Genomic DNA, 23,526 nt, shown 5'->3' with positions numbered 1-23,526 from the left:
AGACAGGGGAAACAAATAGGAGACGATAAGAAGGGAGTATAGCGGGAGTATTAATGAGAGCTGAAACACAGATTTGAGTACTGAGAGGGGTAAATTCTCAGCAAGACAAGGATGGTGGTGGAAGAAGTGTATCAGTTGACAGTTCCCCAGACGCGGAATCGAGAGGGGGAGGCTGGTTTTCAGGGAAGAAAGAGGGGAGGGCGATGGATTATTATTGAATCGGCTCCTTTTGAGCGTTGACTGACTTCGCCTTACTGTGAGGGAGTGGAGCACTGGAGATGCTGGCTGTGACTTGCAGAAAAAGGAAGACTGGGAAGGATTCTTATGCTCCCGCCAGGCGACGGCTCGCTTTCTTGAGTCTTGCGATGTCAATAATTACTGTTTCGCATCGTTTCTTTCTGCTCGCAAGTTGCAACTGTCGTCCTCCGGTGTGTTTCTATTTTCTTCATTATTCCTCGATTCTCCAGTGATTCAGGAATCAGGAGTTGCCATTTCGCTCCACCTCCGCACCTCAGCACCATCCATGGGCCATCGCTGTACCTGATTTTTCGACCCATGTTTTTGCCCCCTTTGAATAATTTGGCCAGAGGTGGAGTACTCTGCATTTCTTAAAGTCTTGTCTCTGAATCTACGAGATACTGTCTCCGTACTGGACTCGCCAAACTAATCCATATTCGTTTTCTGGCGATGCAATCACTAGCACTCGGATGATCATTTCCGACCTATTTTCTCCTGCTCCAGGAGCTGCTGCAAGACGCAAGGGGAATTTCCCACATCCGCCGCAGCCATCTGCTGTCCGTCCACAAATTCGACAATATGCTCTGAACTAATTCAAGGTCCGGTGCTGCAGACATGCTGACTGTCTCCATCCACAAGCCTTTAGCGTCGTTTACCCCTGGCCCTGTGCGTGCTGCTGCGGCGGCGTTACGCGCACCTGCGGGCGTCGCCCAGGTATTTCCGCTTTCGGCCTCCTTTGCCACTTCCAACCTCCCAAGGTTGGGTCAACCGGGGCCACACTCTTCCCTTTATTTCGCGTGCTGCAGAGCGATGGAGCACCATGACTACACGGGGAACACGTCTATGTTTCTCATGGTGTGATTATTTTGTGAGCGGCTATCAAGCCAATCGCTAAGCTACCGTCCTGCAAGCTGCAACCCCTGTCAAGGAGGGCGCCTCGACCGTACGGCTCATCCGGAGAACGGATGCAGGCTTTCAAATCCCACGGACCATCTGACTCGAGCACCGTCTGTGCATTTGACTTCAGCGGTGTCGCGCGGCCTCCGGCATTTCGCTAAGCCTGCCTGCATCTATCAGTATTCAGCCTCCATCCGAATTATGCTCCGAGTCATCATTCTCAGCCTGCCCTCGAGGTCCATTCCTCCCGGCGACTCATCCTTGTCTCCCATTCGCAGGAATCACAAGGCCAGATTGGACATGGGTGGCTTTGGTGTGCAGGAATCCCGCCCTGCCATTGGCGCACTGCGGTCACAGCGACGGCCCACCGTTCCTCTTGATAAGAAACTTAGCTTCAACCAGAGCCACCATCACAGTCAGGCCCAATTCTCTTTCCACAATTTAGGTCATCTATTTCAAATAATACTTCGATATTACAGTCAGTACTATCGAAATTCTCTTAGCGTTCGATTACATCACTAGGAAAACGGTGAGATCTGCCGAGCAATCCGATTCCCTTGTCCCATCACTTAAAATGAAACTTCCCCATGACTAGTCAGGTGGAACCCGTTCCAGTTCCTGATTGCCAAGTTCCAACCCCGCCATGTGTCCGGCTCCGCACCGCTCAGTCTTCCAGGCTCCCGAATCATCCTGGTACCTGCGTTGGACTAGCCGCGAAATATGGAATGCTGGGCATCTATCTTTGGAGACCAAAGCCAAAGCCATCATCTGACCATGTTCGCAGCCATCGTCCTATAGGTGAGCGATTTTAACTAACATGGCATTACATCATCTCTCCTGAGCGATTGGGTCATATTAAATGATGTTTCAGAGGTCAGCAGATCCTGCCATCCCGAGGTTGGCTTGCACGACTGCGACTGCATTGGCATTGATTCCTCAATCGGCTTTGCATGCTTCAACGCCTGAGAAGGTGACAAGGCTGGCATCGAAGAGGTTGCAGGCGTGCCGTTGGATCGGTACTTACAGCAGCACGGAATACCGTAGATAGCTTCTGTCAAATTATGAGGAGACCCAGTCAACAGAAAGCGATCGTCCCCAGCAAACAGCAATTGGCCAGAAGACGACGTTGTGATTTGCAGAGAACCATGGATGGGGGCCTTCAAAATGAGGATTATCAACCGTCAAATCCACTGCAATCCGATTACATCTCCCTTCAAGATAGTAGTCGACTAGCGGTGTAACAGCAGAGTAATCCACATCACTCTGCGAGCAGCCGCTGCCCGCTGCACAAATCGTCCATCGAGTGTCAGTGCGCTCAGGTCTCAGGGGGGCCGTGAGGAACTTAATCACTTCAATCGGCGGATCGTCCCTCCGCGCCAGACCAGACGCCGCTCCGGCGCTACCCCACCAATTTTGAATTTGAATGTGCCCGCAATCGTTCAATACAAGGTCATTGGGGCGGAGGTTAAGACAAGCGAGCACCCGAAGTAACCCAAGTAAGACATTTCGGAGATCCAACCCCGGGATTTGTCAATCTGTTCAACGCATGGTTGCTTTTTTTTTTGTGACGTCTTTTATTGAACTCAGACTTCAAAGTCTCAGGAAGTGGGTGGGTAATTAGGGTTATTCTGATACGGCTCAGATCATCCAGTCCACCGTCACGCTAGGTTACAGACAGGTTCTTCAAGGCGACGCCGAGCTTGTCGCATTCATTCAGGCCTGCGGAGTAGTTCGTCACTAGGTTTGTCTTCGATGGCCTTGACCCAATCCCTATCAACAATCTTCATCCAAGTAGACGCATCCGACGTTAATATTGACAGGGCCTCCTATACAACCCCTCTTTCGATCTACTGCGGTTTGAGGCGGATCAGTAGAAGCAGCCCGCTACCTATAGTGGTACCTAGGTAAGTACATGAGTATTTTTTTCACCAGCACTCGAACATGTTCGACGGGAAAGAAAAGAAACCGCAAGTGAACCCGATTTTGAAGTATACTAGGGTTCCGGAGCAAACATCAACAAGGTTCCACCACTGCGAAATCGAGGGACTTGAATTTACTGGATCTGGGTCATTGAACGTAGCGCCTGGGCGCAGTAAAATTTGTCGTAAGAAACAGAAAGGCTGCCGCACCGTGCAATGCACGCAATTCCTTGCTCAGACTCAGCCAGCAATTATGCCGCATGCTTGATGCCGAATCCAGACCATAGGACGTTACCGTATGATGATGCGCCTTGGGATTGGTGGCTTGTCTGATAGCGGGCGCGAGAGGTACAATTCCAGCATGGAACAATCTCGACAATACACCTACCGACGAATAGAAAGTGGAATTGGCAAGTTGAGTCCAAACCACGGTGCTCTGCTGGCTGAAAACTGTTCCGGACTGGCTAAATATGAGTGCCGAGTCCATCTCGAGTCCATATCGGATATTCAAAAACGAGGCAGTACAATTCAGCTTTTGGTAAACTGAGCAAATGCACGATTAAAAGTCCCCATAGATATCTTGGTAAGATTCAGCCTCGCCAGCCTTGTGGACATTTCTCTTGCTCCTGCAAAGAGACCAACTCAGTCATCACTTACATTTGCAAGATGCCATCATTGACCAGAAAGTAGCGCACTGTCTATCCATTTTACAGTGTTTGAAATAGCCGTGGTGGTGCAAATGGTAGAAAGCAAACAGGGTTAGAATGTCTTCTACCAGCTCAGTTTCCTTCCTCTACTTGGAATTGATACAGTAAAGAGCCGAGGCTGAAATTTACCTAGTGGGCCGCTAGCAATGGAACCCACCAGCAATGAAGAAATCAGTGAAACCACATCTTTACCATGTCATCAACAGCGAAGAAAGTCAATATGCCTTCAGCCCAGTCTCCTGCCGTAAAAGGCTATCTGGTTCTATACAATTCCATCAACGCCTTCCTCTGGCTCCGCATCCTCCTTACCATACTCACCTCCTATTCCGATCCCGCACTATACACAACCCTCGAACCACAAGCCAGATGGGTGCAGACTCTAGCTGTCGTAGAAATTCTACACGCTGCGACTGGTAAGTATATCCCCTAATAAAGAAATCATTTTAAATCTGGCTATATGCAACGCCAACTAAAGCAATGCAGGCATAACCCGATCCCCAGTCTTCACAACCTTCACCCAGATTTTCGCTCGTAGCGTGCAAGTCTGGGCAATCAATTATGCATTCCCATCCGTGACAGCAGTGTCGACTGCCTACCCGGCTATGCTTTTTGCTTGGTCTTCTGCCGACGCTGTGCGGTATTCTTACTTCGCGGTCATGTTGGCGGGGTTTCCTGTACCGGGAGGCTTGAAGTGGTTGAGGTATGTCCTAACTCTCTGCATGGTCAGATTATGCAATGGTCTTTTTTAATATGTTTTTGTAGATACTCCCTCTTCATTGCCCTCTACCCCATTGGGATCGCAACGGAGTGGTGGCTCATGTATCAGGCTACTACGGTGACAACTAACTGGCTTGTCGCGGGCATCTTCTACTTCTTTCTTGGCTTGTATGCGCCAGGCTCTGTGATGATGTACTCGTATATGCTTAAGCAGCGACGGAAGACGCTTGCCCAGTAGAAAGTGCGTCTGAAAAACGCTGGTGGTAGTCACCGGGAAAAGGTCAGGTATCACCGGCCAGCCGATCCTAGGCTCTGGTGCGATCTCACAATCACCAGCTAATTAAGTATCCCGAAAATTGATCGACTTGGTTCTGTACATAGAGGTGCGATTGTGGATTATGCAGTGCTGCTGAGAAATAGAGCATAACTTCGTATATCGCTTAAGAATGTGACATAGAGAAACTTCAACCAAGCGCCTCAAGAAAATGCAAATGTATCGTACACAGTCGTGGAGTTAGTATACAAGTATATAGCGGAGAATGTCTGTTGTTCCCCTATCTAGCAGATGGTCAGAAAAGACCAGTTAGGGTAAAAAGGGCCCCAAATCATTTGAAGTCATGTATTGACCACCATCCAGTGCTCATCTGGCCATCTCATGTTCGTCGGTTGTACTCGGCATCCGTCTCCGGTGTATTCTTCCGCGCCTCCTCCAGCATGTTATCGATCCCTCGCTCTTTCAAGGTTTTCTATGCATGAAAGTTAATTCTGTTGATTTCTGTCGTCGTGGGGAAGCTCAAAGTAGAGTGGCGAAAACATACAGTCAGGCAGGTTTTGTATTTGGCGAAAAGCTCTTCGCATTCGTTGGAAGTCGTGTTACCCCGGAGGTATTCTGGATTTCTTGTAAGGCGCTGTATTCAAGCAAAGAGGGATCAAGCAACCTACTTTCGCTGTACCATTTCAAGAAGCACGTGTCGTACTTTCTAGACAGAGGATTAGCTTTGGTTTATGGAGTGCGATGAGACCGGGCTGCGTACTCTTTGATGTTGTTGCATTCGGGGGCTATTGAAGCTGCCATGATGGCTTGAAGGATATACGAGCGCTGGACTGGAAAGTGACTGCAAAATAAAGATCCTGGACGGGAAGAAGAGTGAGGAATATCGCGAGTCGAGACCGGGAATCGCCAGCAGAATAATCGGAGGTCCGCCAATTCCGGAAGGCGGTCACCTCCGCTCCAGAGAAATTTCTCCATCTCCGCCTGCCTTTTTTTCTTTGTTGCGAATTCGACTCGAGGATTTCTTCGAGAAACCATTCTTTAGCGGAAAGTCATCGATATGGATTCCGCCGCTGATTTCGCTTCGTTACAGAAGCGGCTGCAATCGTCTCTCCTCGAGGTCACCCGCTCTACTGGACAGCTTCCCGTGAATGATCTGAGTTTCCACCGTTCCTCGAACGCAGAAGTTGCGGAGGGTTTGGACGAACAAAGCGGCCGATTGCTGTCTCTGACATCGTCGATCCTCAAAGCAGCTACTGCTGGGACCGATATCTCCGCGCCGGCACTGTCGGGTGAAGATTCAATCGAGGACAATTGGCGGGGGATTGTGGATGTGATCGATGCGCTTTTGGAAAGAGCAGATGCTTGCTTGGATGAATTTACGGGGGTTATCAAGAAACTGAGTCCGTCGCTCCAGGACAAAGAGGGGGAAGAGAAACCTGCCGCGAGAAGGGAGCAGAACTTCCCGACAATTTACGACTATGGCCCTTCCAAAATCCCCAAGCCTCAGCTGCAGTTTGAGCACCAAATCGATTCTACGGATACGTCGCCATTCAAACCGCTACTCAAGACGAAGCCCCATGCTATAGAGTCGTTAGAGCAGTCGCTGACTCCGCCGGCTGATGCGCCACAAGGATATCGTAACCCATACGAGACCGAGATCCGCGCTGCGAAGTATCCCGAATCCGCCTACGTTGTTGCACCTCCAATTGACTATTTGCCGTTTGAGTCGACGACCGCAGCGTTTGTGGATACTTTCGAGGGAGTGAAGGAGATGCTGGCTGAACTGAAGTCTGCGAGTGAGATTGCAATCGATCTGGAGCACCACGATGTCCATTCATATCATGGTCTCGTATCGCTCATGCAGATCAGCACCCGGAACAAGGACTGGGTGGTGGACACGCTGAAGCCCTGGAGAGAAGAACTTCAGGTACTCAATGAGGTGTTTACGGATCCCAACATCATCAAGCTCTTCCATGGTGCAAGCATGGATATCATCTGGCTACAGCGTGACCTCGGCCTCTACGTCGTGGGCATGTTCGACACCTACCATGCAGCCTGTGCGCTGAACTATCCGAAGAAGAGTCTGAAATACTTACTACAGAAATTCGTCAACTTTGAGGCCGATAAGAGGTATCAGATGGCGGATTGGCGAGTTCGACCTCTTCCGTCTGGTATGTTCGACTACGCTCGCTCCGATACACACTATCTTCTCTACATTTACGACAATATACGGAACGAGCTGCTGGAGAACTCCACATCCCAGGATAACCTTGTCGAATATGTGCTAGAGAGGTCGAAGACCGAGGCGTTGCAGCGTTATGAGCGCCCCGTTTATGATGCAGCGACAGGCCAAGGCGCGGGTGGCTGGTACGATCTGATGACACGCAGCCAGGTTGTTTTGAGCAGAGAGCAGTTCGCCGTTCTCAAAGCGGTTCACGAATGGCGCGACAATGTAGCTCGGGAAGAAGACGAAGGCGTCCAATGCGTTTTCCCGAAGCACGCTCTTTTCCGAGCCGCGCAGGTGATGCCACAAGACCTAGGAACCCTGTTTAGAACACTCTCTCCCGTCACACCGATCACCAAGGAACGCATGCCCGACCTGTTGGAAGTCATCAAATCGGCAAAGGCCGAAGGAGCCGACGGACCTGAATGGCGCGACATCTATGTCAAGCCCACCAGAACCCCACAACAGCCGCAGGCTCCTTTGACTCCTCCTATAGAGGATGGATCCTTCCCTACCGCTTCTCGCTTCGATGTCTCACAGTTCTGGGGCTCTGTTTTAAACACCGAAACACCTTCGTCCCCACCGGGATATTCGCTTGTAGCTTCCGCTGAAGCACTCCGTCTCTCCCTTCCCATACCGCCCATGCCGAGAACCGTCTCTGAAGTCCGCGACAAATTAGCTGCGCAACCGCCCAAACCAGCCACCCCCCCGCCGGCCCCAACGAAGGAGGAGGAAGATAAAAACAAGATCTTCACAGTCAAGGAACTCGGCGGTCCACGCAAACGCAAGTCTACGCAACAACAACCTCCAGCGGAAGCCGAAGCCTCCGCAGCCTCCACAAAACCCAAAGCCGAACTTGACGAGATCCCAATCGACGTCGATGTACCACCATCCAAGAAACAGCGCCGGAAAGAGAGGAGAGAAAAGAAGAAATCAGACAAGCAGAACCAGTCTCAGTCTGCAGAAGACACGACACCCTTCAACTACGACAACGCCGATTCCGTTCTACATGCTCCTCAGGCTACATCTGGGCTACCATCAAAACGACCATTCAACCCTTACAAAAAGGCGCTCGAGGCCCCGTCCGGCGTGCGGAAACAGAAACGTGAATTGGCTGGAAGGAGCCAGACGTTCAGGTAATTTGGTTTACCTTACTGTACTTCCTTTGTATGTATATGAGATTTAGGTTGCATAAGTGATACGAATGCATAGCGATACCCTGTTTGGTCTACCCTTGAATATGAGGAATTAGAATTACTTCAATAAATTAGTCAGGTCATCCCAATCATGCTATATTAGTAGGTAATTAGATCCTTCATAACCGACGTAAACAATCCAATCCACTTCACAAGGAACCCAGCATTTTAATCACTCGGCCGTCCTTCATCGTCTTCCTCATACTCTTCCTCGATATAATCCGCCAAATCCCCGACTTCCAATATGCCCAGTCAGAAATTTCCATTCCATATAGCAAAGCAAAACACGAACTAGTTAGACACTCACCGGTATGGAAATCCTTCGCCTTATCAAGCGGGATATCAAGATCTAGCGTCTTCAGCAATAACATAATCAGCATCCTTTTCTTTCCCCACTGGGCATAAAATAAAGTAAGAGGATTAAATAGATAACATACCTCATTCAAGTGCTCAATCAACTGAGTGATACTTTCTTGGTCAAGGCCGAGGTTGTTAAAATTCGAGGACCCTTTTACCTGGAGTTTGTTAGGGTTAGTTAGTAGGGATAGTTGGAGCCTAGGATAGGATACAAAGAAGGAAGAGACGCACATCGTCGAGCTCAAAGAGGTTCCCGGTGATGTAGCAAATTGTTTCGTCGATGTTCATTTTCGGGGTGAGGTCCACGATATGTTAAGTAATGGATATAACTTAATGTTTAGATAGAGGCAGACGTCTGTTACGACGACGAGACTTTGGGCAGAATATAATAAGCAGGCTACACCCCGCAATATCGGAGACACAGCTACGCTACAATAATTTAATATTACGGAAACCCCGGGTCTGGCACGATCATGCGAAGAACTTTATGGTTACAGTTTCTAAGGATCCCATGAGGTGTGCGTTATTCGGCCCACTGATCCATGGAAGGGCACCTTTGTTTGTTATAGTCACTCTAAATTAGACTTTAATTGATATCACCACTCAATCATGACTCCCCAATTGGTATATCTTCCTTATTCCAGGTATTGAAATATTCCCTCGTCTTTTTCATTTTCTTCCTAATTCATTGTTTGTTATATGTTATATGTCCTTGCCTCATATATAAATATAAACAACACCATACCGAAACAATACCGTCAACGAGGTAATATTCCCTCCCGCCTATACACAAGCTATATTATTATATGTATTAAAATCCCGAACAGGAAAACCAACCATGGTATCTCCCACTACAGGATCAAGATCAAGCGGGAGCATTAGGAAAGGAGGAGGCGGAAAGAAACCACTTTCGGCTTACCACAAGTTCATGAAGGACGAAATTCCCAAATACAAAAACAAGAACCCGGACACTCCGCACAAAGAGGTATTCAAGAAGGTGGCTGAGATGTGGAAGGGGGCGAAATCGAATCCAGCGACACAAATTGGTTAAATGATCTTGGCCTAATAGCCCATGTATTGTATTCAGTCCAGCCATAGTAATATGAGCTACAAATGCAGAATACGGATGCAGAGTGTTTATTATTTATTATGATGAGACGAGGCTACTGCCGCCTCATATCTGTATAGCTCCGTTAGGGCTTTGAGGGAAATGGCAGTCATCGTTAGTCGTTACCGATGCCCCCTTCGCCTGGCCTCACCAAACCCCCCTTTCATGATCCCATTCGCTCCAGTGCCAATTCCGGAGCTTGAGCCACCACTTCCACCACCTGATTTTCTCGGTTGCGTTAGCTCGCTCCATACCTGAGCTAATGATGGTCGGACATCGGGAAGCATGCTGTACTGCATGCTGTAGAGGCTGCGGCGGTGAATTGGCGGCACGAAGCGGCCAGTAAAGAGGCAGAAGATGACTTGCGGAGACAGGTAATGTTTTCGGAGGCGGTGACCCAGTTGGAAGTATTGGTCAAACATGGCCCGAAGGGTTAGAGGAATGGACTAATAGACGTTAGTGGAATCATGGCCGACGAGTGCCTGGGAAATTATACCTCGAGATGAATGTAGTGTATAGTCGGATCCAAGGAATTATTGGGCGAGTTATCGTGTTCTTCACGGAGTTCAAAACGTATTCCGCCTTTATACCAGTTAGACGAGTGGCCAACTATGAAATATTAAGTAGAACAAACCTGGCAACCTCCTCGAATCCTTAACTCGTAACATCAAAGCAAAAAGTGGAAAGTGGTTTAAGAAAGCCAACCAAGTGTCAAGGCCTGCCTTTAGCGTGATGATCAACATTCGCGCAGAGGTAAATGCTAGATAAAACACAATGACCGTAGGCAGAAGGAAGAAGAGGACAGTGAAAAGGATAGTCCCGAGAAGAAGCTGGTCCAAGTCATAATCGCAAGAATCAATACGGTTGCGGAGGACATTTCGCTTCTTTCCGCGAAACAGGTGGAAAAGCGAGATGATGATGGTGAGTTGCCAATTGAATATCCGCGCTGATGCAATGTAAAACGAGTAAATGTGTACTGTTAGTATGGATATAAGGTCTGAAAAGAGCGCTATTGGCATGCTGGCGCCGGCGAAGCTCGCGCAGCCGATAACGTAAATGATATGAGGGAGGTATGGTTGGAGGTTCGCGATGCATGCTTGGCTAGTTAACAAAAGTCCGTAACGAAGGGGTTGCTTATCATACCTGCCCAGTTTTCAATAACCCATAAGAAAAGATCTCCAAGAAACGCAGCAAGTTCATTATTCAACTTTAATCCGGCCGGCCAGTCCATCAGCCATGAAATCGTCCGTTGCAAACCTTCGACAGTCCAGCCACTGAGAACGAAGTTGATCTGATAAGCTACCCAGTTGGCGTTATCAATGATGTATGACCCCATGGCAATCCCAATAATCACATCATTCGCAACCAGCCACAGGCTGTTATAGAATCGGATGTAGTGCGCGTGGTACGTCGTGACACTCTCCCAGTCATCCTTCCTTTGCCGTAATTTGACGTACTGCGTGGGCCAATAACAGAATTGTTGCAGGCGAATGTCCACTTGCTGAGCTGTTGCAGATATATCCTTCAATGCTGCGGCGTCAGGTCGGGCGCGCCATTCCAGAACCTGCAGAACAAAGTCTGCAATCGTACGATGAAACACCAGCCCGATCACAAACACTCGGGTAATAACAGGCCATATCCACTGCCAAAAGACGTAAGACACTCCGAGAACAAACATGTCCCACATCGTTGTCGCCGACTCGACCACCCGTTCCGAAACACTCATGCTCCTCTTCACGCGGATTCCAATCAAACTGCTGTTCTTTTCAATCAACTTCCCCATCTCGTATGCGCAATTAACCTGGTTGACAATAAACGGAAGCGCCAACTCCTTATGCGATGCAACATGCTTGACAACCGTATGGAGTCTCAGCTTATCCACCAATTTTTGCGCGCGAGCCTTTTGTATCCCCTCTCCTGTTTCTATCGTATCCGACACCGAGTCCGACTTATCCGCAGCAAGCACTTTGTCCTCCAAAGCAAGCGAAATAGGGTTCAGCGACATATACTCCATCCTCGTTGGATCTGGACGATGGAACATAATAACCTGAATCGAGAGGCCAGTCTCCGGTGGACAATATATTCTCGGAATCTTGCCTGACGAGCGAGTAGTAACAATCAAATGGGACGAATTGAAGGCTGTTGGCGGATCGCGCAGGTTAGTCGACCCTAAAACATGCATCGACGAACGACCGCAAAGACCAAAAATGCGCGGAACGGGATGAGGGCTGTGGCGGAAGAGAATGCCGGCGCGGAGGGCGTTGTCAACATTTCGAGGCTGCGCGAACGCGAATTAGCAGCTTTACCCAAGCCAAATACGCAGTTAACCATGGCGTACCTCAACATCCTCCAACACAGCCAACACAAACAAGTCAAGCTCTGAATTCCGCCAACCAACAATCACACCCGGCGACGAGGACCGAGGGAGGTCGTATGGCCAAAATACCCGTAGCAATCCATCGCTCATCTGCATGTTGTCATCCTCCACTCAAAGGCTAGAACGAACCGCGGCGGCGTAGTTGTTCCCGGGCGGAGACTCCGAGGTGGACGGGTCGAGGGTGCTATTAAGTAGCGACAATGAATTAGCTTCTGTACGGCTTAGGGTGGCCCAAGTAAATGACGACATCGCATACATGACCGAACTCCTTTTGCGCAAGATGATTGATTGGAATGACGAGTATGAAGAAGAAAACAGAGAGGAAGACGAATCCCTTTGCGGTTCTGGTCTATAATTGCGTAGCTGGTTAGCGGAGCCGTGGGAAGTAGCGCGACAGGTAGAAAAGTTGGAAATATACGCACCACCACACCGTGATCCCACGCGAATATGGCGAGTTCGTACAGCCGGGTAACAAGGTCCCACCTCGCGGTGATGTATCCCGCAACGAAGATGCCGAGGGTGAGGATGGAAAAGGGGTGCATGAATCAAGCTGTTGCGGATGGACCAGCGTTAATTGGACCGGAGGGACATAGCGAGCGGCAAAGAGACGGAGGGATCGAATGTTGCAGGATAAAAAGGGAGTGACGCGCGAAAGCTAGATCCCGGATTAGCTTATGGCGAACAATAGAGGAAAGAACAAGAGATGAATGAGTGCTCGTGGGGTCGGTGGTGTCGCCGCGGGCTATCCAGCGAATTTCCTTATTTACTCTAAAAGCGTCTGGACCGCTGCCCCACGTGATCCCATACTACAGCAGACCAAAGAGACAGTTCCAAGCTGTTCAAAATAACTTATATGGAGAGAGTTCCATAGGAAGAAATTAAAAGAAACTACTAAAGATGGCTATTTCATTATCCGAGACATATGTGAACAACATATCTAGAACCCATCCCATCCCAAACGCCATACCACCATTAGATTGAACCAAGTATAAAACCGGACCGCAGACCACAAACAACCCCTAAAAAACTGGCTCTTTACAATGCTTTAATGCCTTGGAAGACCCGACTTTCCTGTAGCTTCGGGTCACCCTTGACCAGATCTCTCATAATCTGCCTCTTTTCCTCGACAGTCAGATCCCTGCCCGGTTCCTCGACGGCGGCCTTCCATTTCTGCAACATCGCCTTCAGCAAGACGCTTCCTTCTTCCACCTCCTCCTGAGTGTACTTGTCAATCGCGGTAGCCGAGGCTTCCCCTGTCGGATCTGCCGAGGTGAAGTCCTCTAGCTCTTCGGCCTTTTGCCGGGCCATATTGACCACCTTGTCTGGGAAGCGGACCAGCTCAGCGACGTGGATACCGAATGACTGGTCACAGATTCCGGGCTCAACGCGGTACAGGAGCGTGACTTTCTGCTGCGTCTTTTTCTCCTCTTCTTCTTTCGCTGACGTTCCGTCTCCGATGAACGCGACGACGTGCAGGTTCTTGACAGATTTGGGGTACCGATCTGCCAGCGCTGTCAATTCGTGGAAGTGGGTTGCGAACAGCCCGAAACAACGAATCTCAGTAACGATATGCTCTGAGATGGCCCAGGCGAGACCGAATCCGTCGTACGTACTGGTACCGCGGCCGAGCTCGTCGATGATAATCAGGGACTCAGACGTTGCTGACTTGAGAATGTTAGATGTTTCAAGCATCTCCGCCATGAATGTTGAGACCCCCTTGAGCTGTGAATCGCTGGCACCGACACGAGCGAGGATGCAGTCGAAGATTGTCAGCTCCGCCTCTGTGCAGGGCACAAAACAGCCCGTCTGGGCCATGAGTGCAACAACGCCAATCATTCGGATGTAGGTCGATTTACCGCCCATGTTGGGACCGGTGATGATTAGGAAGGAGGATTCATCGCGGACCAGCGATACATCGTTGGTAATGAAGGAGATGTCATCTTGCATCTCCATGCACGGGTGACGTGCTTCCTTGAGGACCGTGTTTCCTGTGCCTCGGGGGTGGATCTTGGGTCGGGTATAGCCTGTAGGTGCGTGAACAGAGGCATGGGCGAAGCTGACAATGACATCAAGATGGGCTAGGACGCCGGCCAGCTGCTCCAGAACGGGACAGTACGAGGCCGCAACGTTGACGACTTCAGAGACAAGCCCTGTTTGTGTGCGGTTGTAATTGGAGGAGAGTTGATCGTGCTCCCGTCTCAAGGACTGCATTGTCGACGTGGTAAAGTAGACACCGTTCTTCTGTGTAGAGCATTCCTGGTACGCTTTCTTGTTGCGAATACAGCCGGCCTCATTACGTGTCAACCGGAAGCACCAGCCGTGAACTCGATGGTTTTCCAAGAACAATTTCTTGTCCATTTCCTGGTCCAGGTCCTTCGATACAGACCGATGTTCGATAAACATGTCGTGGCGGAGTTTATCCAGCTTCTTGCGGATTATGCGCAGACTATCGTCGAACTCGGGCTTGATGATGAATTCGTGGTTCTCAAGCGCATCCAGATCGACCGTCGTTTCAACCATCTCCTCCAGCTTCGCAAGACTGTTCGAGTGGTTTCGCAGCTTCGCCGTGTACTCGGCCTCTAGCGGAGTTTGATACTCTTCATCCATGACATTCTCCAACGAGTTCACAAATCCGGGCAAGCGAATCGCGACCTGGTACACACGCACCACATCCTCCAAGTTCGCCTGTTTCCGCTGGAACCGCTTCGCAAGGCGATAAAGATCCGGAATCGACCGCAGATGTTCCTCCTGCATCGTCTGCCGCAGCTCCGTACTCACAACAAACGCTTCAACAAGCTGCTGCCGCTTCTCAATCTCTGCTAGATCCATCAGCGGTTGCTTCAGCCACTGCGCCAGCAACCGACTCCCAACAGGCGTCTTGCAATGGTTCAACAGTCCAAACAAGCTCATGGACTTGGATCCATCGCGTGGCCCCGGCATAAGGTTCAGCGCCCTCAACGCCGCTGCATCAAGTTTCATGAACTGCGCCAAATCATGCTGATAAAGCTGATACTGCCCGAAATTCGTAGCATCCGACATCACACCCAGATACCGAATCAACGCCGCCGCAGAACCCATCGCCAATTTCAACTCTGTCTGCGGTAACGTCCCAGCAGAGCGCTCATCACGCAACAACCGCGTGAGATCCTGCTCAATATCACGCACCCCGAAATCCGCAACGGGACGCTCCGAAACTGCTATTCCGCAGTTATCCGCAATAGCCCTAATCTTCCCCAACTCGACATCCTTCCGGTTCACATCCATCGTCACAAGACACTCTTTCACCCCAAGCTGGATGACAAGGGACTCAAAGTTCGAATAAACATCATTATCCAGAAACTCACTAACCCCCAACTCGCGCACACTCGCATCCGCAAAGCAGACACCCACGTTCCTCGCCTCCCCGGCCTTCGCACTAATCTTCACAGCCAGGATAATCGGCGCGCCGCTCGCACCTCCATCTCCCATCCCACCCACACTGCCCAATTCCTCCTCCACATCCTGCAAATTTCCAGGGCTCGCCTGCTTGATTTTCTTCCAGTGGCCCTTCCCCGTGCCCACAGAGCCCCAGATCTCTACGCGCTTGTTAAGCCGGAACAGCGCCTCACGTAGGAAATTCCGGAACACAGTCACGCTCATTGTGACGGAGGGCAGGCCGCCTGTTTCGCTGCGGCCGAGGTTGCGGAGGACAGAGGTAGTTTTGTAGACTGTGCGAGCGATGAACTCGGCTTCGGCACCGTGGGCGGAGTACCAGTCGCCGCGGTCGAAGACGCGGATTATTTCATTGTTGGAAGGAGACGATTCGTCTGAGGCGAGGGAGCGGTAAAAGCGGATGAAGCCGACTTCGTCGTCGACCTGAAGTTAAAACAGTTAGCGGGAATCTTTGGACGAATTATGCTGATTCTGCGGGAGATGCCAGTGATTGAGTTTACCCTGAGATCTGGTCGAGATGACATGGCGCCAGCGTGTCACTCTGTTTGGTAGAGAATGAACCTGATTGCTGGCGTTGTGGTGTGGGAGAGTGCTGAACCTTTGTTCTCCAAGTGCTCTTATCCAATTGATAGGTAGATTCCTTCGCGCGTGCGAGACGCGACACGGTCACGTGGATCCGCGTCGAGCCAAAAGTGGTTTTTGGCCAATCAGTTGCAGTGAGCAATGTGCACTGGAATCAAGGATGGAAGGGTTCAGTTCTTTAGATGTTCATTAGTTTTATAGTCTATCATACAGGATATCGAAACACAACGCTAATGCAACCCGTATACAAGATGAAGTCCGTATTCATAACTCCAAAAATGCCAATCACCAGAGGTATCGCCAGAAAACATGGATCCAAACAAAAAGAGTGCAGACAAATACGAGTATCAGACCAAGAGTCTCGGGGACTCTTCCCATCCAGGCTTCAACTGAGCCACCTTGGCTCCAATATCCTTCAGCTGGACATCGCCGCAGGACTTCAAAACGACTGACTTGAGCTGGTTCACGACGACAATGTTCACCCAGTGGCCGGCAACATCTTCACGAGAAAGGATTTCCAGGCAAGCTTCCACTTCCTTCTCCGAAATTGGGTTGCGAGTCGAGTCCTGCACATTGCGGACAATGGTCTCCAGACAGAACGGAGTCCGCTGCGCCGCCATCCTTGCCAATGGGCCATTGCCCACATACCCGGCCGGTCGAAGAAGAGACAGCACGCCCGCAACCTCCTCGATACGTCCAGACGCAGCACGACGGAGCAGCACCTCCTTAGGCGGCGGCGGAGGCAATTTCGACTGCCGCAGCTGCTTATTCTTAATTCGATCAAGCAGGCCCTCGCGCCGACTCGTTGTCGCATTGCGCACTTTAGTTGGTGTACTTGCAGTCTCATCGCCCGCGGTCTCAGCCAGTAAAGTTTCCATCTTCATCTTAATAACGCCTCCCTTCAAATCCTGCAGCCGCTGCTGCCCCTTCCGAAATGCGGTGAATGGTGCAAGCGACTCCTCGATTGAAACCAGGCCGAGGTTTCCCATAAAATCCACACTTCCCTCGTCGCCCCCAGCATCATCCAGGGCCTTCTCCCAGAGCAAATCAACCGCCTCCTCAAATCGCGCCTGCAGCTCACTCTCGTCATCAAGGCGATCATTTCGCCCATTCACTTTCTCCAAACAGACTCGGCCGAGTCCATGATTCGCAAGCCGATACCCCATCCCACTTTCACACCCCTTCGTCTTCAATACCCACAACAATCTCTGCAAATCCTTAACAACAACCTTTCTCTTCTTCCAAATCCGCTCAATGCTCGGCAGAAACTCTCTCAGGTCCGCTGGCGCCGCAACGCCCTTATGTGCCGCATGGATCGTCAACGCCTTGAGAAACGCCGAATGCAGCGTGACCAGCTCCGCCACACAGGGCGCACGCGTAGTGGGAAGAATACATGTGTTCGATCGTGGTAGCGGCTTAGTCTGTCTCGGAGCGCGCGGCTTCGTCGGCGTACTCGGCGTGTGTACACTGCCGCCTTTATCCTCATGCTCAGGTTGAGTACGTGTTGTGCGTGTTTGACGCGGTGTTGGCGATGGTACCGTGGTAGAGACATAGTGGCCGCTCCTGCGAGTATTTCTGGAACTGGGTGTCGAGACAGATAGGGAGCTGAATTTTAGGGACTTGGAGGGTGTTAATGTGGACAAGTCCTTGCTGTTCTCTTCGGCATCATTCCCTGATTCGCTTCCCTGCTGCTCGCGGATCGTGAAGTCGACATTTTCGAGCTCCCCCAGTTTTCGCTTCTTGGAAGGTGAGACTGGCAGATGACCGGGTGTTGAGGTGGTAGTGGCGAGATCCTTCTTTCCGTCTATGAGACTGAGGGATGCCGATGTGCTGAGACCAGGCTTGGTCGCTCTTGCGAAACCCTGGATGCCCGTTTGGCTCGCCCGAGGCAGGCGTGTTGTCCGCGAGCGGGCGAGTGTAGAGGAGGTGCGAGGCATCGCGACTTCCTTGCAATTAATTAACTGGATAAGGAGGAAAATTAATACAATGTGAAGTATTAAACATGAAATATAATCAAGAGCCTGGAAAAAAAGGTCGAGACTCAGGTTTGTTGAATTGAAATCGAGTAAAGGGATGGGCGGTTAAAATTGGGGTTTGGATTTTAAGGAGAAAACGCGTCGCGACGCGCTGTTGGCGTTCGTGTCCGAATTGGGTTAAATTACCAGAACGTGGGACTATCGTGCCATCTCGACAAGCGCACTTCGACTGAACGGGAATTAACGAAGACCACAGTCTCAGAGGAAGAAGTATCCCGTTGGAAAATAATAAAATAACCGGGTTGAATCTTATGTATTTTTAACTTCCCATTCCATACAATCCATCACTACGGTGATCATGTCGAGGCTGGAATGTCACATACCTCTCACCCACGGTCTGGGCTCCATCCAGCACCCCACTCAACCCCGGAGAATAAGTTTTATTATTGAATGATTTGAAGTCCATTAATTACCATGAGTGGTTTAGCTAAGACTGAACTATCGGGACCATAGCCAAGCCAACAATCTCCGCATCCGCACTCAGAATCAGCACGCAGTACACAGTACACAGTACGCCATTCATATTTCAACTATTTTCCCACTTAGTCCCATACATATATAGGACCACAGGGAGTGACCAGACTCCTGCTTAAGCCAAGGATGTAGGGCGAGTGGGCAGTCTATTTCTTCCCCCCAAACCACCCCGAACTTGCACTCTTCGCCTCTTCACTCACCTTATTCTCGGCATCTTTCGTCATCTTGCTAGCCTCATTCGCCTTGTTCTCAGCTTCATTCTTCAGCCTGCTAGCCTGCTGCCCTGCCTCGTCACGCAGGTTCTCCGCCTGTTTCTTACCCCCGCCAAACCATCCTGAGACTGTGCTCTTTGCCTCATTCGCTTTATCCCCAGCTTCATTCTTCAGCTTGCTAGCCTGCTGCTCTGCCTCGTCACGTAGTCTCGCTGCCTGGTCTTTACCAGCCTGGCCGAGGTCATCTAGCTTCCGCTGTGCCTGGGATGCGAGGTCGGCGTCTTTGGTCTTAGGGTTGTAGGCCTGTTTCACATGTTAACATTTGCCATCGCATTCATCCATCCATCCATCCACCGGGTCTCAAAAAAAAGGCGGATGGTGGGGTTGGTGATGGGTTTAGGGTGGATTAGGACGTGGTCATACAGCTTCATCAATGTTCAGATTCGTTTCCAGGCCGGCTTTCTCGCCAGCTCGCTCGGCTTGGTCACTCCCAGGTGCCCCGGTGGGTGCTTTGCCGCGGACTTTGGTCATGTCATCTGTGTGGACCAGCCAGGTTAGTTCCAATACCGGGGGGCGGTTACACAAGGCACGATCGAGACCGATTCGGTATGGTAGTACGTACATTTCATCTCCTCCTTTGCGAGCTTGGGATCGCCGCCAGCGCGGTAGAAGTAGTAAGCGCCTGCGCCTAGGGCGCCGAGGCCGAGGTACAGACCGGTGCGGTTCTTTGGGGGGGCGGCCATTGTGTAGAGTGGTTGCGGTAGTATGTAGTTTGGATGTTCTTAGAAGATCGTGATGTAATTGAAGTCGGGCGGTCGCTTCAGGATACCAGGTAGTAGTCTAGTTGTGAGGTGGTAGATTAGGGTATCGTTTGCGCTTCGGAGATAGTGTAGGTTGGGTCAGTATGGCAGTGATCCAGTATGGAAATCAATCGGGTCGAACTTTTCTTTTTTCTCTTTACGCAAACCAGACAGCCGAAGATTCCCTGGTTTATATACGGGTAAGCTTGTGCGGGGAGAATCGGTGATGCTTTTGTTCGGCCCTGACGTCACCGGGCGATCATTTGACATCGACGCTACACTGCGCCAGTCCACCTGGGGCTGGTGCAAGGAAATGTACTCGCAGTAATGAGATCATCGTGGAGTTCCCGTCTAAATAGAGAAAAGAGTCTCAAGGCTAACGGGGGGATGATATCAGTTGGCGGGATTTCATGTCGCGATATTGCCCGAGATTCAAGCCGCAAGTTTTATGAGAACAGCTGGGTTTAGATGAGTTCACATATTCAGGATGATGAAGAGAGATCAAGGAATATACAAAAGCATAACTCTGCCACACCACGACCGGAGAAATCTGAATCTCTGCCCAGAGCTTCGTGCGGAAAGCCGGATTTGAAGCTGGGGTATCTTCAAGCGCTGGATACATACGACCCAAAGGAAAACGCCAGATCATGCAGGTCAAAAACACACACACAAAAAAAAAAAAAAAAAAATAAGAAGAAAGAGCTGAGACTGGAACAGTAGAATAATCCGAGCATAATAAACTGACATGGAAAATAAATATAAACACCTCCATGGAACCCATCACTATGCGTTATTCATCAGTCATCACAAGTCATCAAGAACTGCCATAACGCTGTGGTGTATAAGCAAATAACAATAGGCCCAGGTTCTAGAACGCCCCTTTAGAGTCAAAACCGAAAAAGGAAACAATAAACGATAGATAAAGCCTTCCGAAGAAAAGGTAGATGGTGACACATCACACAAGTCAGACCTGAACTTGCACCAACGAAATCTGGAGGCAACGAGAGCAGTGAAGAAGCCAATAGATTTTATTGGTCCGTGCACTTGAAAATCTTAAAAACCGAGGCGCATCATGGACCATTGAGGCAAGATTTAACTACACCATGATATCGGCGCCTTTCTTGTTTTCACTCGTAGCAACGGCAACAAGAGCTTCTAGTCGACCCATTCCGGGGTCTCTTGACGCATTGTTGTTGATAAGATCAGGTCGAGGTTCGTGTTTTGTGTGGTATGCTTCAGGTTGTGGATGTATAGGAGGACAAGCCTGTACTCCGGATCAGTGATCTATCGCAACCGGTCCACCAGGAAAACGGGGGCGTACTGTTTGGGATGTATCAGAAGGGAATGGAGTTTGGTGGGGTTCGACATAGCCGCTATTGTGCACAATGGCTGGGTGGTACTCGAGGGATGCCGTTGATGGCGTGTGGACTCCCTCGCTGCTGCTCGAGTCTTCAGGGCTCGTTCGCGCAGCATGTGAACCCGATGTTGTAGTACTGTACGAAGACGATGCATGGCTATGATGACCCCGGAATTCCTGGAGCTGTTGCTGATATGACGATGACGGGCGAGATCCAACGTTACGGAGCTCTGAGATAGTTTGCTGGCCCCAGTTCGAGGAGTCCCGCTGGGGAAGAGGCTTGTCCCTTATGTGAAGACCCGTCAAATTCGTGTGCAATGACATATCCCACGAGACGTGACCACGTCGATGACCAGGACCAGAAACAGGCGGAGCTGGTCGAGCCGACGGTGGGGCGTAGTTATATCCGCCGCTGAGATTGTAGCCGGGGGCCGGCGGCTTATGTTGCGCGTCGACTTGCATCGGACTCGGCCTGTGTACAGGTGGTGTCAAGGGCCGTCTCGCAAATTTATCAAAACTTTCGATTCCCGGTAAGCGCGGCGGTCGATCCGCAGAGTCGTTACCTCCAACAGCTGGTGGGAGCGTTTCCGAGGGTGGCGGGTTAGGGTTCCCGCTATATTCTGGGCGTGGCACATTCTGCCATGTTGAAAAATGCCACGTTCTTCGCCGCAGCTCGGCTTCTGTCGGGTATTCTCTTTCATCCCTTGACGGGGGGTATTTCCCGCTGACGGGACTAGCATATATTTCCCCTGGCGGCCCGTAATTCGGGGCCGGATATGGTTGAGGAAAGTGGATTCCCGAGAACGGATTCACCCCAGACGGTACGGATAGTCGGCGAGCTGCGGTCTTGCCGTCCCAGAAGCCAGCAACCTGAGCTGACGGGTGCATAGGTGAGGCATTACCGGGATACATATGGGTGGGTGTATACGGAGAGCTGCCTGGAGGCCCATGCAAGGTTCGGACCTGACCCGGCGGCGTAGTGGGAGCGTCCATCATCGGATCAAGGCCCAACCTAGATCTTGTGGTTGGATCGTTGGCCATGATCAGCGGTGGCGGGCGCCGACGCAGCTCTGCCGGCTGGCTGAACGTCGAAGTTGTTGAGGTGATACTAGATGTGGACAGATTCCTGCTGTGTCCTCTGCTATGGGTTCCCTGGCTTCCTCCTGTACCAGCCCTCGCACGACCCTGGGGCCGAACTCGATCGGTGCGGATCTGACGCTGAAAGCGTGTGCCGGTGGCCGCCAGCGAATCACCGGGTATCTCCTCATTCACATGCACAGTTTGTGCGTGTTGCCGAAGGTTATCGAGTCTGGAAAATCGTCGCGAACAGTGGCACTGGAACGGGCGTTCTCCGGTATGTTTTCGAATATGGCGAGCCAAATGCTCGCTCCGTGTGAAGCTCAGGTTGCACGGCGGGAAATCGGTACAGTAAAATCGTTGCCCCTTCTTCTTCTTCGATGGCGGTACGTTTTCCTTTCGCTCTGACTCATTGTCCGAGCCTTCTCGTTCGGCGTCCGAGTCCGCTTGTATAGTCTCATCCGAGATCGAGTGTGTACTCCTACGGGATCCGTGAGTCATGTGTGCCGGCCGTAAGCCATGTTCCTCTTTAATATCGGTCGATAACCCGGGGTCCTGTGCCGTCGACATGCTATCTGAGTGAGGCCGAGGTGTAGCCGATGTTGCGATTGCATCGTCCATGGCATGGTCCGGTGGCGAAGAGATGTTGTTGACAGGCAAAAAAGACATATTCGCAGCGAAAGTTCATGGACAAGCCAAGCTCCAACTTGTATGTACGAATCCGATTCGGAGGGGCATCCGACAAGCACAACAACTATACGGAAGAATTGGCGCTTTCGAAGCGAGAGGGAAAGACGAAATCGACCGGGCAACGCTTGACTAGATACAGGCGCAAATCATGTAAGCAGGTGGACCTTGATAATTTCATTGCGATGCGACATCTAGCAAGGGATAAAGATTGAGTTGGGCAAAAGAAACCCAATTTTCACCGTTGCTTTATTTCCTTTATTATTTGTGCAGTCTGTCATACTTACAAGGGGAAACGGTATCGCTTTGTCCACAAGGCTTTTTTATTTTAAGCGAGGGGATGCGATTAATACGAGGGAAGTTGGACAAGGATTTCGAGGATGACGACTAGACGGCCTCCGCGTGAAGAAGGCGAAGCAAGGGTAATAGGTAAGCTGTAAACGGAGAGAGGGCGCCCATTAGTACCGAGGGCTCATCTCCGACGGTTCAGGCGAGGAAGGGACAAGTGTTCGGATATGGGCAAGGCCGGACGTGAGGGAGGGCCAGAAAACTAGATTTGAAGATCGAAGAATGGAAAAATGAAAGAACTAGAGGGGGGGGCGGCAAGAAGAGAGATGAGACGGAGAAGTTTTGGTGGACTCGACGGATCACGATTTAGTAGCGGGCGTCGAGTCGCGGGACGGTTGTGGGTATGACAGTAGGAATTCAAGACACCGGGGGGCCCAGCCAAGACCCAAACCGAATGCAAAACCGAGCGACAAAGTGATAATAATAGCCGGAGAATCGAATACAGCTCAGACAGGGCCGCCGCGATTGATGGATCGACGCGAGGCGAAGGAAGGGGTGGACAAAAATT

The 23,526-nt window shown here is 50.7% G+C and overlaps 8 protein-coding genes across 8 annotated transcripts; 2 read left to right on the top strand and 6 right to left on the bottom strand.

The window, feature by feature from the left end:
* Positions 1-3,980: 3,980 nt before the first annotated feature.
* Positions 3,981-4,715, top strand: ASPSYDRAFT_147609 (putative membrane protein; the record flags this gene model as incomplete). Its single annotated transcript, XM_040841734.1, has 3 exons — positions 3,981-4,173; positions 4,244-4,460; positions 4,523-4,715. 3 exons carry the CDS (start codon positions 3,981-3,983, stop codon positions 4,713-4,715), a joined length of 603 nt encoding a protein of 200 aa, XP_040704814.1.
* Positions 4,716-5,130: 415 nt separating this feature from the next.
* ASPSYDRAFT_87568 (uncharacterized protein) lies at positions 5,131-5,552 on the bottom strand (the record flags this gene model as incomplete). Its single annotated transcript, XM_040851861.1, has 4 exons — positions 5,131-5,223; positions 5,296-5,366; positions 5,420-5,457; positions 5,512-5,552. 4 exons carry the CDS (start codon positions 5,550-5,552, stop codon positions 5,131-5,133), a joined length of 243 nt encoding a protein of 80 aa, XP_040704813.1.
* Positions 5,553-5,756: 204 nt separating this feature from the next.
* On the top strand, positions 5,757-8,258 carry ASPSYDRAFT_42845 (exosome nuclease subunit RRP6). The gene has a single exon (XM_040846542.1). It carries the CDS (start codon positions 5,809-5,811, stop codon positions 8,113-8,115), a length of 2,307 nt encoding a protein of 768 aa, XP_040704812.1. The 5' UTR covers positions 5,757-5,808; the 3' UTR covers positions 8,116-8,258.
* ASPSYDRAFT_42844 (acyl carrier protein) lies at positions 8,251-8,858 on the bottom strand. Its single transcript, XM_040846541.1, has 4 exons — positions 8,760-8,858; positions 8,609-8,686; positions 8,479-8,527; positions 8,251-8,407 (listed from the first exon to the last, which is right to left on the bottom strand). The coding sequence occupies exons 1-4, from the start codon at positions 8,814-8,816 to the stop codon at positions 8,340-8,342; spliced, it is 252 nt and encodes an 83-aa protein (XP_040704811.1). The 5' UTR covers positions 8,817-8,858; the 3' UTR covers positions 8,251-8,339.
* A 900-nt stretch (positions 8,859-9,758) lies between these two features.
* On the bottom strand, positions 9,759-15,969 carry ASPSYDRAFT_146366 (uncharacterized protein; the record flags this gene model as incomplete). Its single annotated transcript, XM_040841617.1, has 8 exons — positions 9,759-10,082; positions 10,133-10,218; positions 10,271-10,582; positions 10,780-11,914; positions 11,975-12,098; positions 12,623-12,727; positions 13,053-15,868; positions 15,946-15,969. 8 exons carry the CDS (start codon positions 15,967-15,969, stop codon positions 9,759-9,761), a joined length of 4,926 nt encoding a protein of 1,641 aa, XP_040704810.1.
* Positions 15,970-16,190: 221 nt separating this feature from the next.
* On the bottom strand, positions 16,191-18,090 carry ASPSYDRAFT_42841 (DNA replication factor Cdt1 C-terminal domain-containing protein). Its single transcript, XM_040846540.1, has one exon. It carries the CDS (start codon positions 17,962-17,964, stop codon positions 16,375-16,377), a length of 1,590 nt encoding a protein of 529 aa, XP_040704809.1. The 5' UTR covers positions 17,965-18,090; the 3' UTR covers positions 16,191-16,374.
* A 396-nt stretch (positions 18,091-18,486) lies between these two features.
* On the bottom strand, positions 18,487-19,492 carry ASPSYDRAFT_29514 (uncharacterized protein; the record flags this gene model as incomplete). The annotated part of the gene is made up of 4 exons (XM_040844658.1): positions 18,487-18,501; positions 18,738-19,052; positions 19,173-19,285; positions 19,372-19,492. The coding sequence occupies 4 exons, from the start codon at positions 19,490-19,492 to the stop codon at positions 18,487-18,489; spliced, it is 564 nt and encodes a 187-aa protein (XP_040704808.1).
* Positions 19,493-20,825: 1,333 nt separating this feature from the next.
* ASPSYDRAFT_146176 (uncharacterized protein) lies at positions 20,826-22,652 on the bottom strand (the record flags this gene model as incomplete). The annotated part of the gene is made up of 1 exon (XM_040841598.1): positions 20,826-22,652. One exon carries the CDS (start codon positions 22,650-22,652, stop codon positions 20,826-20,828), a length of 1,827 nt encoding a protein of 608 aa, XP_040704807.1.
* Between the last annotated feature and the right edge of the window lie 874 nt (positions 22,653-23,526).

This window comes from Aspergillus sydowii, assembly GCF_001890705.1.
Source record: "Aspergillus sydowii CBS 593.65 unplaced genomic scaffold ASPSYscaffold_3, whole genome shotgun sequence".
Taxonomy (NCBI): domain Eukaryota; kingdom Fungi; phylum Ascomycota; class Eurotiomycetes; order Eurotiales; family Aspergillaceae; genus Aspergillus; species Aspergillus sydowii.
Note: the sequence above shows the minus strand (reverse complement) of the source record. Positions and strands in the feature narration are given on the sequence as shown.

Coding starts and splice junctions, on each gene's coding strand:
- ASPSYDRAFT_42845 (XM_040846542.1), top strand. CDS start 5,809: ATGGATTCCGCCGCTGATTTCGCTTCGTTACAGAAGCGGCTGCAATCG.
- ASPSYDRAFT_42844 (XM_040846541.1), bottom strand. CDS start 8,816: ATGAACATCGACGAAACAATTTGCTACATCACCGGGAACCTCTTTGAG. Junction 8,528..8,608: donor TGATTGAGCACTTGAATGAG/GTATGTTATCTA, acceptor TTATTGCTGAAG/ACGCTAGATCTTGATATCCC. Junction 8,408..8,478: donor GGCGAAGGATTTCCATACCG/GTGAGTGTCTAA, acceptor GCATATTGGAAG/TCGGGGATTTGGCGGATTAT.
- ASPSYDRAFT_42841 (XM_040846540.1), bottom strand. CDS start 17,964: ATGCCTCGCACCTCCTCTACACTCGCCCGCTCGCGGACAACACGCCTG.